The 12,174-nt window shown below is 42.0% G+C and overlaps 1 protein-coding gene across 12 annotated transcripts in view; it reads left to right on the top strand.

The window, feature by feature from the left end:
* EIF4G3 (eukaryotic translation initiation factor 4 gamma 3) overlaps nt 1-12,174 on the top strand; it is a 147,785-nt gene that overhangs the window by 95,435 nt on the left and 40,176 nt on the right. For 10 of the 12 annotated variants that reach the window (XM_074925090.1, XM_074925096.1, XM_074925095.1 and 7 more), the window contains 2 exons: nt 1,575-1,683; nt 7,426-8,283. In XM_074925090.1, coding sequence (XP_074781191.1) covers nt 1,575-1,683; nt 7,426-8,283 — 967 coding nt within the window. The remainder of the gene's footprint in view (nt 1-1,574; nt 1,684-7,425; nt 8,284-12,174) is intronic. The other 2 variants (XM_074925089.1, XM_074925099.1) reach the window with 1 other exon arrangement.

Raw genomic sequence — 12,174 nt, 5'->3', positions numbered from 1 at the left:
GATCTCACTGGGCTCGTTCCTGGAAGAGGAGCAATCCCAAATAAAATTTCAACCCTTCACCCCACTTGCTTAGATTTTTGTTTTTATTTTTCCAGATGTGCTTTTTCACAGTCCTCCTTTACCTTTCTGTTGTCTGAAATGGTGAAAAATACCGTATTGAAGATAATTCACTCTTTAATTCTGCATGAGAAGCAGGTTGCCAGAGGTTTCTTTTTTTAGGGAAATAAGTTTTGCATGGGTTTCTGATAGCCTGTTGGAAAGAAGGAATTGAACGCTCCTATCTTGGGTGCTCTGCTTTATTTTGATTGTTCACAAATCCCTTTTCCTGTAGATCTTCTGAGAAGTCAGCATGGATGTATAGCTAGATAAGAACAGATACCTGCAGAAAACTGCATGGCTTCCCACTTTAGATTATTAAGTTTAAATTTAGCCCCCTTTTCTTCTTTACATGGTTCCTGATGCGTGTTTAAGGGGATTTTGTAAATGTGAATAGTTGATTTGCCCCCTCTGTGTTCACTCTAATGTACACAAGCGCTTTACCTGTAAGTTTGAGTGAGTTTGGTGTAGTTACTTAGTCTTAGACGAAGTCTTCCTTAAGTTCTGAGATGAAATTTAGAGGAATTTTTTTTTGTCTTTATCGAACCTTTGTGAACAAAAGTGAAGTGTTTGTCCCATTAGTGGTGGGGACATAATTAACAAATGTGGTCTCTGCAACAGGCTTTTTCAGTCTTGTGACTTTGCTGGTCTTGCAGTTTTGAGTTTTATATATAGAAAATCTCAGGCTCACTCCTGAGTCCTTGGGAACCAGCTCCTCCTGCTCTCCTTTAGACTGATGCATAATTGGTTTTATTCTCATATTACCCAGAAGGTACCATCTGTAAGTCTGTTTGTAGAAGGCATTGGATTTTTTTACTTGCATATGACCACACAGGTATAACCAGTCTAGATTATTTTCCCACTGTGGTAACAAGTATTATTATGAGAGAGAGATATGTCCATATATATTTTTTATATATGTATGTGTGTGTCTACATGTATCATAATACATAAACACTTCATACATACATCCACAGACCTTATCTATATGTAAATAAATATCTAAAAATTGAAATAAATATATATAAAAATATCAAAGGTGTTTGAAATAACTGATCAGTTGAGAAGGGAGTTGAGTCCAGAAAGCAAACTTAAACTATGGAGAGGTCCAGGAGTCTCTTGGTGTTTATCTGACTTTTTACAGACTACGTGGAGAAGCATTTCTGCTGCTTCTGGAAGAAGCACTTGGAGAATGAAGTGTGTTAATAACTGTGCTCTGTTGTCTCTTCCTTGCTGTTGTTAACAGTAATCGTCTCTTTTTCCCCTTTTCCTGCTGACTTTTCCTCCCTCCCTTTCCCATGTACTTTTTGAATTTATTCAACTGGTCTGTGTATCTTTTCTCTTTATTTTCCCTGCCTTTTGTTTTCCTTTTCTGTTCCACCCTATTCTTGTCTTCCCACTTGCTTGCTTGTGCTCCATGTTGCTAGTTTTTATGTTCGCACGCTCATTATCACCCTTTTTTGTACTTCAAATCCCAGCAGCTGTCCAGCCAGGTCCCTGAGCACAGCCCTGTGGTTTATGGGACTGTGGAGAACACCCATCTCGCTGCCAGCACCCCTGTCACTGCGACTAGCAACCCGAAGCAAGGTTTGTTGATGGATATTTCCTTCCTGATTATTTTTAGTCTTTTTTTATTTTTTCTCCTTTCTTGTTTTAGTTTGAATATTTTTGGCATGGAGACAAGCAGTCAGCAGAAATAGGAGTGGAGGGACTTCTTTTCCTCCAGTGGAACATTTTAACAATGGGTTGCTAAGGGAATTAATTGAAATTTGCCAACGTGAAACTTGTTAAGAATAATTGTATTCCAGCTTATATGTCCTAAATGTTGTATCAGTGCACCTGGAAGCAAGAACCTCCTCTGGCCCATGTGCCATCCTTCAGAAACAAGTGTGTTGTCAGTAAAATGCTCTTAGCCAGAAAGGCTTTATATAATTTGGACGATCAGCCATGGTGATGGCACATAACCGTCGTATGACTCCTCCAGAGCTGCTTGTGTATCCTGTCCTGCAGGACATGGGAGGTTTTAATTAGGAAAAAGAAGTTAGAGTGCAAAGTGTCTCATAAGAAATATTGCTGACTTGAGTAAAAATGGTATGGATGGAAAAAGTTTCTTAAAGTGATTACATTTCCTTCTCATATCTAAGAATATACATTTGAAGGGAGATTTTTTTTGAACTGTTCAAAGAAAAGGTGTTCCAGGAGGGAAGATGGAGCATGCCAAGTTTCTGCCCACGCTGAAATTTTATAGCCACCTAAAAGCTATTAAAAAGCTGTAGTCAATAATGTGTATTCTGCCTTTATGTTAACGGAGTTGGTGTTGGAGTACAGAGTTGACACGGCTGTTTGCTTCCCGGTTTATTCACTGCATTGCAGCCTTTGAGGTTTCTGCCTAGAGCAACCCGTCCACCAAAGTTGAGAATTGCCATCTTTTATTTGTGAGCATGGCCTGTAAACTTTGAGCCTGCCGAGGCTTTTTCTTTTTTTTCAGAGTATTTGCTAGAGGAAAACTAAGCCTCAGAGAAGCACAGCTCTAGAAAAGAGGAAAAAAAGCTGCCTCTGATGCTTCAGATGTCATAGATCCAAACAGCAGGATGGTTGCTGTTTGAAAGTAAAGGGAAGTATCCCTGAGGCTAATTTTTATCATTCTAAAATTTACTGAAAATGTTGCTCTTTTAAAGTCATAGCTGTAAAAGAGCTCAGGGTTTTCCCCTCGGTGCAAACTGTTCCACAAATAAATCTCGGCTGCTGCAGTGTCTAGAAATAGTTGAAAAGGGCCCTTTTGCAGATTGTCTGGTCCCATCTCTCACTTGAAGCAGGACTGTGGCTTTGTCTGGATCTTTGAGCAAAAATTAGATGTGTCTGTCACCTGAAAAAGCTCTGTGTAGGTTTAATGTACATCGAACCAACAGTGATTGTGCTGGCTGAGCGTAGCCCGTGGGCTCACTGCTGCTCCATGTCCGTATCCCCCCTGTGCTGACATGCCCAAGTCCCCCTCGCTGCCAGGGACACGGGCTGAGCACACTGGGCTGCGTGGTGGCACTGGGACTTGAAAAAAACTGATGACCACAATGCACCAAAACACATCCGCCCTTTGGAGCGAGTTGATGCTGAACCATAAAATCCAGCACTAGATCAGATAATTCAGCCCTGTGTGTGCAAAGTTGTATTTCCAGGACAAACGAGTCTTCTCCCTCTTCTCTCTCTTTAACTTAATCCCTTCATAGGCAACTGTAAGCAAACTGGAAGTAAGTGGTCTTTATATAGTTAATTACACAGGTCTGACTGTGCTGGTTTAAATATAAATCGGGGCTTGAACTGGGATTTAACACTGATGAGCTTTCCTGTGTTTATCTCCATTCCATCCCAGAAAGATTCAAACATTTGTTCCAGTCCAAAAATTGCTAAAGAGCACATTTATGTAAGCATTGCAGGGAGAGAGCAAGCCCTGAAATAACACCATTAGCGTTCGACTGTGGCCTCGGGGTGCGGGAGAGCAGAGGTGGTGTCAGTCACAGGACAGAGCGAGTAAAAGGTGAAGGAAGTTTAGACACCATTAAAATTATTTAACCTGAGCTAGTGACTTGCGGGGCACATCTTTCCAGAAATACATGTTGACGTATCAAAATAATTTTTCACTTTGTGCCTGATGTTAGGGGTTTTTGTTCCAAAATAAGAATAGGGATAGATCAGGTTACGTGGCTCTCTTAAGCAAATTTTTATTAAAACCAGTATTATTGCTTCCCTTAAGACCCCTCGGCCCTGTTCATCCCGTGGATCAGATTCTCCCTTGTGCCCTTCACCTCATGCGCTCGTTTGCATCAGTTGAAATTTGGTATAAAGCTATCATTCTAATTTAGTGATATTCAGCGATCGTTTTGCAGTTATTTATAACTGCAGGCAGCATTTGGCCCGTTCGCGGGGTGGGGGATCAGGAACGGAGCACATGTGCTCTGCCGGCAGACCCGGCCTCTGTTATTTCTCACCATGAGTATCTTCAGTCCCTGTTATTTTTGCGTTGAAGTCATTAGCAAAGCTGAATTTGGGATTGCATTGCATTTAATATCCTTGCTTTTTCTTTAAAAGACAAGCATTTGGCATTTGCTGCTTTTAAAGCAGAGTCTGGCTTTTCAGGCTTCAAAATTCATCTATGATTTGGAGGAATATAGGAATTGCTATTGCCATCCCATGAGGAGTGGCACTGTTTAGGGGTGAGCAGTTAGCTGTCGTTCCTATAGGTGCCCCTGGTGCATATGTATCAGCCGGGCTGCAGAAGGCAAGAATATTTGTGGAGTATTCAGGTCAAGCTGATGGCAGAGCGTGCTGGAACCTGGCTGCAGGCCAGGCTGGTGCAGAAGTTGTAATGGGGTATAATTGTGCATGAAATCAGAGCTGTCCACGTTTACTCAGCTTGCACAGGTTCAGTGGGATGTTTGGAGTATTTTTATTATTTTTTTTTTTAAACCTCTTTCCAAATCCTGCAGTATATCACACATGGAGAATGTATAACATGGCCTGTGGAAAATAGATTAATGTCAGATCCCAGAGTTTGGAAAAAACTTTCAGCCTCTCTGCTGATGTTCTGACTCAGTAACGTGTGCTCCAAAAACTGCCTCTGAAGCCAACGTCTGTACCGCCTCACCAGTGTTTGCATCGGGACAAAAGATGGAAAAATGGCAGAAAGCCCAGTGATAATTTTCAGATAAACACTGCAACGCAGAAACAAATTCCCATATCCAGTAAAATCTTTCCCCATCCACCGCTCTGGGTAATCTTTGCCACTGCGACCACCCAGCAACCCAGCTCCCTCTCTGGCTTTAATGTCTTTGCGTGGAGGAGATAGCAAGCATCTGTCCTGCGGAGTTTGTGAAAGTACCTCTCATGAAGAGTAATTCTGCAAGATTTGTATTTATCTGGAGATTTAAAAAAATATCTATCGGTGGAGCAAGCTTTCCTCCTGAACAGCCTCGCGCTTCCAGTAAATACTTTCTAAATATAATGTGAGGAATGATCTTGGCATATTTAGGAAAAGGGATCTGATTCAGTTTGGATGAATTGCATTGATTTTTGTTTTCTCTTCCCAACTGTATGTTGTTTCACGTGACTGTTTCTGTAATAGTTGGCAGGGATGAGTGTTCTGTTGCCAGGACTTGGAGATCTGTTCTCCGTGATGGTTGTTCAAGTTAAGATTTACTTCTCATTAGCCTAATCTGCTCATTGTTCTTCTGAAATCCTCCCTCCTCAAATTACTGTTCTCCTTGAATTTTGCACACAGTGCCTGTATTGGTGGCTAATATATTGGCCAAATAAGGTGTAGTTTGGAGAAAGTGTGTTTAACATGTTTAAACCACTGGTTTTAAAATGTAATTGTGTATTTTTTGCTCTGTTTTTTATCTCTTGGAATGTTTTTCTAGACACTTCAAATGCGCTGGGTTTTTTTGAGCAATCTCATTTTGACTCAAGGGAGAGAGTATCCAGGCAGTTGTTTATAGCAAGCTGTAAATGTCAAGAATGCTCCATGAGTTGTCTGTAAAGGATGTTCCAGAAATCGGAGGTGACGCATTTTCTTTTCTAAACCAGTTCCTGGGTCCTTTTTCTTCCATGGAGCCTTCAGAATCAAAATCAGCTGTTGAGACACTTTCTCCCATCTTTTCCCTCATTTGTCATTCTCCTCCAAAGCTGTCTCCCTACGTGCCTCATTAAGTTGATAAACTACTGCTTTGGCTGTGGTCCTCCCTGTAACGCTGCTGGGGCTGTCAACAGCTGGAAGCAAATTCTTCATTGCTCCAGCTATTCCTAAAGATAGGACACTCCAAGCGGTTTCAGATGGGTTCTCCTTCAAAAACTCTTTCCCTTCAGCCTATCTGTTGAGCCCCAAATGGAAAGCCAGCAGAGCGGGAAAAGACCAAGCAAAGACATGCCTCTCCAGTTCTACCTGAATTTTGATGAGTTGGCATGGGTTGTGGCTTTTGATTTCCTAACCTGAACAGGGAGGTTTGTGCCTCTGGGTTTTCCAGAATTACTTTTTGCTGTTGCGACAGTGTCCCAAAGGAATTCCTTGTTGCTTCAGTGCTCAGAAAGCCTCGGGGCATTCTGTATTGGTGGAGCAGAGCAGAGCTCCCTCCCTGAGGATGGATAAAGCTGACCACCTCATAACGGTGATGAGGAACTGGACTGCTGAGTCCCTGCTCGTTGGCTTTTGGTACCTGTCTCATCCATCTTGCAGAGTCATAGCATGGAGACACTTTCCTAAGCAAGATCTTATGTTTTGTCATCAAATCGGAGGTGGGGGAAGGCATTAACAGAGATCCTAAGAGATCCTGTAGAGCCAAGATCCTAAAAGATTTTTGTTCTTTGCTCAAAAGTAGTGGGAATAAGCCTGTTAAATGGAGTTGCACTAGACCTTCAGAAGCTGCCTGATGGCCACGGCAGGAATGGTATTGCAAAGTGTTGCTCATCACAGGATAAGTACAGAGACTTCTCTGTGCACAATATTTTGGGGTTTAGTTTGATACATGTGCCATGTTTTGCTGTGCTTTCCCCAGTCTGCTTGATACCCTTAGCCCACAAACGTCAAAGGGGGATGATGTTCTTTGGTGGCAGCTGTGCTTAAATTCCTTTTTGGTTTTCCTTTCTTTGGGAAAAAGGTATGTGCTGAAATTTAGAACAGAAAAAGGGGATTGTGTCCGTTAGTCCGATGTGCTGGTGGAGTTGAGAAATAATAAATGGAAAAACAAACTAGAGGCATCTCTCGTATTAGTAATGGCATGACACATGACATCTGTAGAAGAACAGCCCATAGTCGTGGAGTAGTTTCCCTCTTTTACAAAGAGGGGGGACTGTGGCAGGGAGTGCCTGCAGGCTGCCGATGCTCTTGCCAGACTCTCTGGGAACATGAGTGTGCCCAGGTCTTGGTGTTGAAACCCTGGGCTCCTTTGAGGCAGAATCCAAGCAAAGCATATTTTTGCTTCTGTAATTTCTGTCAAGAAAAATTCTGTTTTCAGCTGCAGTGTTTCTGCAAAAAATCCACATTTTGCAAAGTATTTTTATGCCTTTTCTATAAAGGATGGCCGTTTACTGCAAAGCCAACCTTTGGAAAAACAGAAGCAGCAGTTGCGTTTTCAGATTTGCCAGCTGCAGGCTGTCTGGACTTTTCCTTTAGATGTAAGGTTAGCTTCAGGTGCCTCTGTCTTCCTCAGAGCTGTTTGAAGCGTGGACAGAATGCAGGCAAGGAGGACCGAGCGGGCTTAGAATACAGCAAAGGAAAATGGAGTTGGAAAATGGAGTTGACTTGCTGTTTGTAACGTTGCCTTTTTTTTTCTCCTTTCCCAGAAGAGAAGCCAAAACCAGATCCAGTATTAAAACCTTCTTCTCCAGTCCTCAGACCAGAACCTACTGGGGAGAAAAAAGATCAAGCTGGCCAGACGACCGAGGCCACCTCAGTGGAAACCCCACCAGAACTTCCTCTTGCTCCATCGCCAACCCCGGCCGCTCCCGTCGCAGTTGTTTCTACTGCTGCTGTTGCTGCTGTTGTCACCGTTTCTAGTAAATCCACATTCACAGCTGACTCAGAGGAGAAATGTGAACTCGCTTCCCCAAAAGAGGAGGCAATGCCTATTTCTAATGCCGCGCCCTGCACGGACACATCAGACCCTTCGCCAGCAGAAGAGGCTGATGCTGAGGCGTGCAAGGAGCCTAGTAGTGTAGCATCTAGTGATATTCCAGTGACTGCTAGTACTAATCTAATTAATGAAATGAATGGAGTTAGTGAAAAAGTAACTGCTGCAGAGAGCATAGTAGATGTAGCCCAGACGGAAGTTGCACCATTGACTGTTGAGTTGGAGACACCAGAAGCACCTCCGGCAGAAGTGGAAAGCGTGCCATCTTCCAGTGCTCTTCACGCTGCTCCCTCTCCTCCTCCCACCCCACCTCCCACCCCTCCGCCTCCTTCTCCTCCGATTTCTGTTGCTGCTGCTGCTGTTACCACTACAACTCCTTCTCCACCTCCTCTCCCATCTCCGAGTGCCCTCCCTGTTGTTCAGGGAGATTTAGAAGGAGAGGAGAGCACAAGAACTACTCTTAATGAAGAGGTAAAAGATACTGAAAAGAAAGAAGAGACAGAAGCAGATGGGCAACTGGAGGAGAGCACAGAGGCTCAGAGTTTAAACTCGAGCAAGAGTCCTGTCCCAGGTAAGTGTTTGGCACCGTGGTCATGTGCAGTAAACCAGAGGATGAAGGAAAAGGGTCTTTGGGGTGATTCTTCCATCAGATGTTTCCAATCCTATTTGCCAAAAGAAAATCTGATTGTGTTGCATGACCATTATCGTGATTGCAAAACGCTAATCTTTGTTTGCAGGGACAAAAATTACCCTCATCATTGTTGGTAAAAGAGTTAGAGGACTCGGATGTGCATCCCAGGGCTGGGTAGGTTCATGCAAGCTGCCGGCGTTTTGCTTTCCTGGTGGTACAGGGCAGCACTCCCGAGTGCTGTTAGTGGGAGAACTCAAAGGACACTGCTCTTGTTCTCTCCAAGATGTTGGTTTGAGGACCTGTTGCTCTGGGTTTATCAGCCTGTGCCTAAAACAAATCAACATTCAGACCTTGAAGCCCTCAGAGTGAACTTCTGAGCCAGAGGTTTCTGGAAACCAGCGGGATGTGTTTTGGGTTTTTTTTCCCCAACTATAAAAATGTGTCATGGTGTTACCATATGTGGGTAAATGAAATGGACCGTTAAAGCTTTTCCAAACGACTGAAGTCCCTTATGTGACACACACCTCAATCTGCCCAGCCTTAATTACCAATGCATCTGGTTTCCCTCTGCAAAAGTATAATGTAAGCAAAATTTCCCCTCTCTCCCCTCTTGTCTCAGCTGTTCTCATTTCACTGTTCTTGAAATGTTCAGAAAACAGGGTGCTTTGGTTCAGGAGGCATAAGGACTTGTTACAAATTGCTAAAAATTGAAATTTCTATAGCTGCCTTTTAAAATCCAGGCTCTTTCTCTAAGTGTTGTTATCTGCCTTTGGTTTCAGTGTCCTATTACATCGCTGGTTTAGCATTTAATGGATTAATATAGACCACTGTCTCTTTATTTGGTGTATTTTCTATAGCAAACTGCTTTTTTTTTTCAGGACTTCCTGGAAATGAAACTGTGGAAAAGAAGTTAAATCAATCAATTACTTGTATTTAGCTGCTGGGGGGAGTATAATGGTGGCTATTATGCATGCCTAGTAGTGTTAAAGCATTTAAATGTGTCCCATCTTTTACACCCTGTTTTGCAGTCCCTTCAGAGCTGCAAAGCTGAGGCTGTTTGTTTAGATATATCCTTTGAATTTGGTGAAGTTTGAGCAAGAAACAAAGGAGAAAACAGTAGGTTGTGATTTGGTTTTTGTAGGTTTTTTCGAGAAGTAACATTTAAAATAGGGTGGTTCGTTGGTTTATTCTTTCATAAGCAAGCAATATATGTGTAACGACATCAGTAGCATCTAGGGCTATACTCTGCTGTGGATTAAATTAAATGAAAAGCTGAGGTTGGCCTTGTTCCATATTGGTGTAATGCTGCACTAGGTCAATATGCTGGATCTTAAATAAAATCCAATATCTAGAGAAGATCAGAAAGATCTCTTCACTGTACCAGCCACAGAGGGGGTTTTTTCTGTTAATCTTTTTCTATTTTTATTTTACTCGGGTCATTTCACTGCTCTGGCACTTGTTGTTCTTTCAGTCTGAGCTACTTCATAACACAAATTAATTTCCTTACAAAGTAGAGAAATGGGACTCTTTCTGTAAATAAGGTTTGACACAGACAGGTTCCAGCTTGCAATATTATTGCTTGCTTTGTAATGTCCTATAGTTTAAATTTAAAAAAAATTACTTACACCATTTTGGGCTTTTAATTATGCCGAAGATTAATTTTAATGCTCTAATGTCATTAGGCTAGACAGCATACATTAGCCAATACACTGGCTTTGGCAACAGAGAAACAAATATTTCTCAAGTCATGTAAAAGATCACTTGAAACTCTGATTACTAGTAAAAACTCTGTTCTTCAAGGAAAGCAAAATACTCTCCAAGTCAGTTTTTTGTGCTTTACCTCTTCTTTAATGATGTATAACTGTGTTGCATTTCTCTGCCAATCCTTTTTGAGCAATAATTTTCCAATTCTTCCTTGGAGAGAGGAAGAAAGACTTAAGTAATGTAGGTGAAGGTGACTGCTAATTCAGGTGTCTGTCTAGGCTGGGCAAGGAATTGCATGTCTCTGCCATACACTGGAAATTCAGATGCTGAACTTCAGGAGCAAGGATAAAGAGCTGTATTATTATATTTTTTTCTTGGACTAAAGGCCAAGAGGTTTTTTTGTGTTCTCTGGAGAGATGATAGAAATTGGGATAAGGGAAACTTCTCGAACACGTGGTGGTAAGTGTGAGCTCTGTGACTTTTAACAATATTTCTTTGGGGTTTTCTGCAGAACTGTGTACTTATTACAGAGCACTTTGGTTGGCCACAAATCATACCACTTTATTCCCTTTAATGGTAGCTGATCTGATTTGACTGGGAGACTCCCAAGGCCTCTAAGAATAATCTAATTGCTGCAGCACTTGTTATAATCTGGCCTGCCTAAAAATGTGGGGGTTTCTGAATTGACAATAGTTTACCTCCTACCTGACACAGCAGGGCAGGACTGTTGAGGCTTGCAGGTGTATCCTGTATTTTGCGATGAGGCGACAGCTTTTCAGGGATGAATGAAATTATTTGCTTTCTCGTCAAGCACTTTATAAGAATGCATCTTCTATCAAACAGTCAGAGAAACAATACTTTTATCTTTTGCTTCATTAAAATAGAGCAATAAATGTGTTCAGACTGCAGAGGCTTTCCCTTAAACATCTTTCTTCTCCAGTAGTTCATTTTTAATGCTCAAGAAAACGAATTTTTCAGTGTTTGGAGGAGGAGACCGGAGCTGAGCAGAGCTGACCCTTTCGGGATCCAGGAGAACCTCTATTCTTTCTTTTCCACCGGCATTAGGTCTCCAACCAGATTTCCAAGGTCTACAGGAGCACCTGTGTTGTATTCTAACTGTGCAGAAATCAGAGTATATTTGGTTCTTCTTTTTATTTTACACTATATTCTATCTACTTTTGTGTCTTAAGTTGTATTAGCCTGCATAATGAGGATAGCACTTCAGTGGTTCAATCTCTGATAGTAGCCAGTTCATTTGTAGCCTGCTCCTCAGCATCATTGGTCTTACTTATAATCCCCTACAAAAAGGGGAGGATTTGGTGGGTTTCAGAGCATTAAACCACTGAGAAATGCAGGGATTTTTATCCTGCAGCAGGATGTTGTACCTGGGTGTGAGGTTTCTTGCTGCTGACTGTGTTTCTGTTCTGAGTACTCGCCAAAACTTGGAGTTGGAGGAGACACACTCACCCTATTGTGAGTGTTCAGGCAGCAGATCTCATTTCTGACTGCTCAGGAATGATTATCTTGAGGTTTTCAGGATGGGCAGAGCTGTTATCTGCAAACGGCAAGAGCACGCAGCATTTATAATAATTAATTCCTACTCATCTTCATTACAAGGAAAAAAATTGCAGATATTATCAAGAGAGGAACTCAGCTCTCAGCCTGCAATCCTTACTAGGATTAAAAGTTAAAAGTCATCAACGACATGCAGTTGTGTTTTTCGTGTTTTTTTTTTTTTTTAATTGAATTCTGGTTTTTCTCTAGTAACTTGTCTGGCTGCAGTGAGGGACCAGCACTTCTTGGGGAACAAAACAGGAAAAATGTTGTTGGTGGAGTGGAATTTCTAAAGAAGGCAGACCTACCAGAGACTTGGAGCCTTAAGGACATGCTCTGAATGCCTGCCTTTGATGTAATCTCTCTATCATGGCTATTACGAGAAGCAAAGAGGAAAATAAGAGATTGATGTCTGTCCCAGGCAGAACTCCTAAGGAACATAGGAAGCCAAAAGAGCTTAATACGTGTTGAATTCAAAGGGCTGTTTCTTGCAGAGTTAATTTATGAGATGTATTTCAACATAAAGTAACCCAACTGACTGCAAGTCCCTGGGTTTCTTAGCTGTGGAGGCTG

This window comes from Athene noctua, chromosome 22 (assembly GCF_965140245.1).
Source record: "Athene noctua chromosome 22, bAthNoc1.hap1.1, whole genome shotgun sequence".
NCBI classification, from domain to species: Eukaryota; Metazoa; Chordata; class Aves; order Strigiformes; family Strigidae; genus Athene; species Athene noctua.
This window is presented reverse-complemented; position numbering and strand designations above follow the sequence as displayed.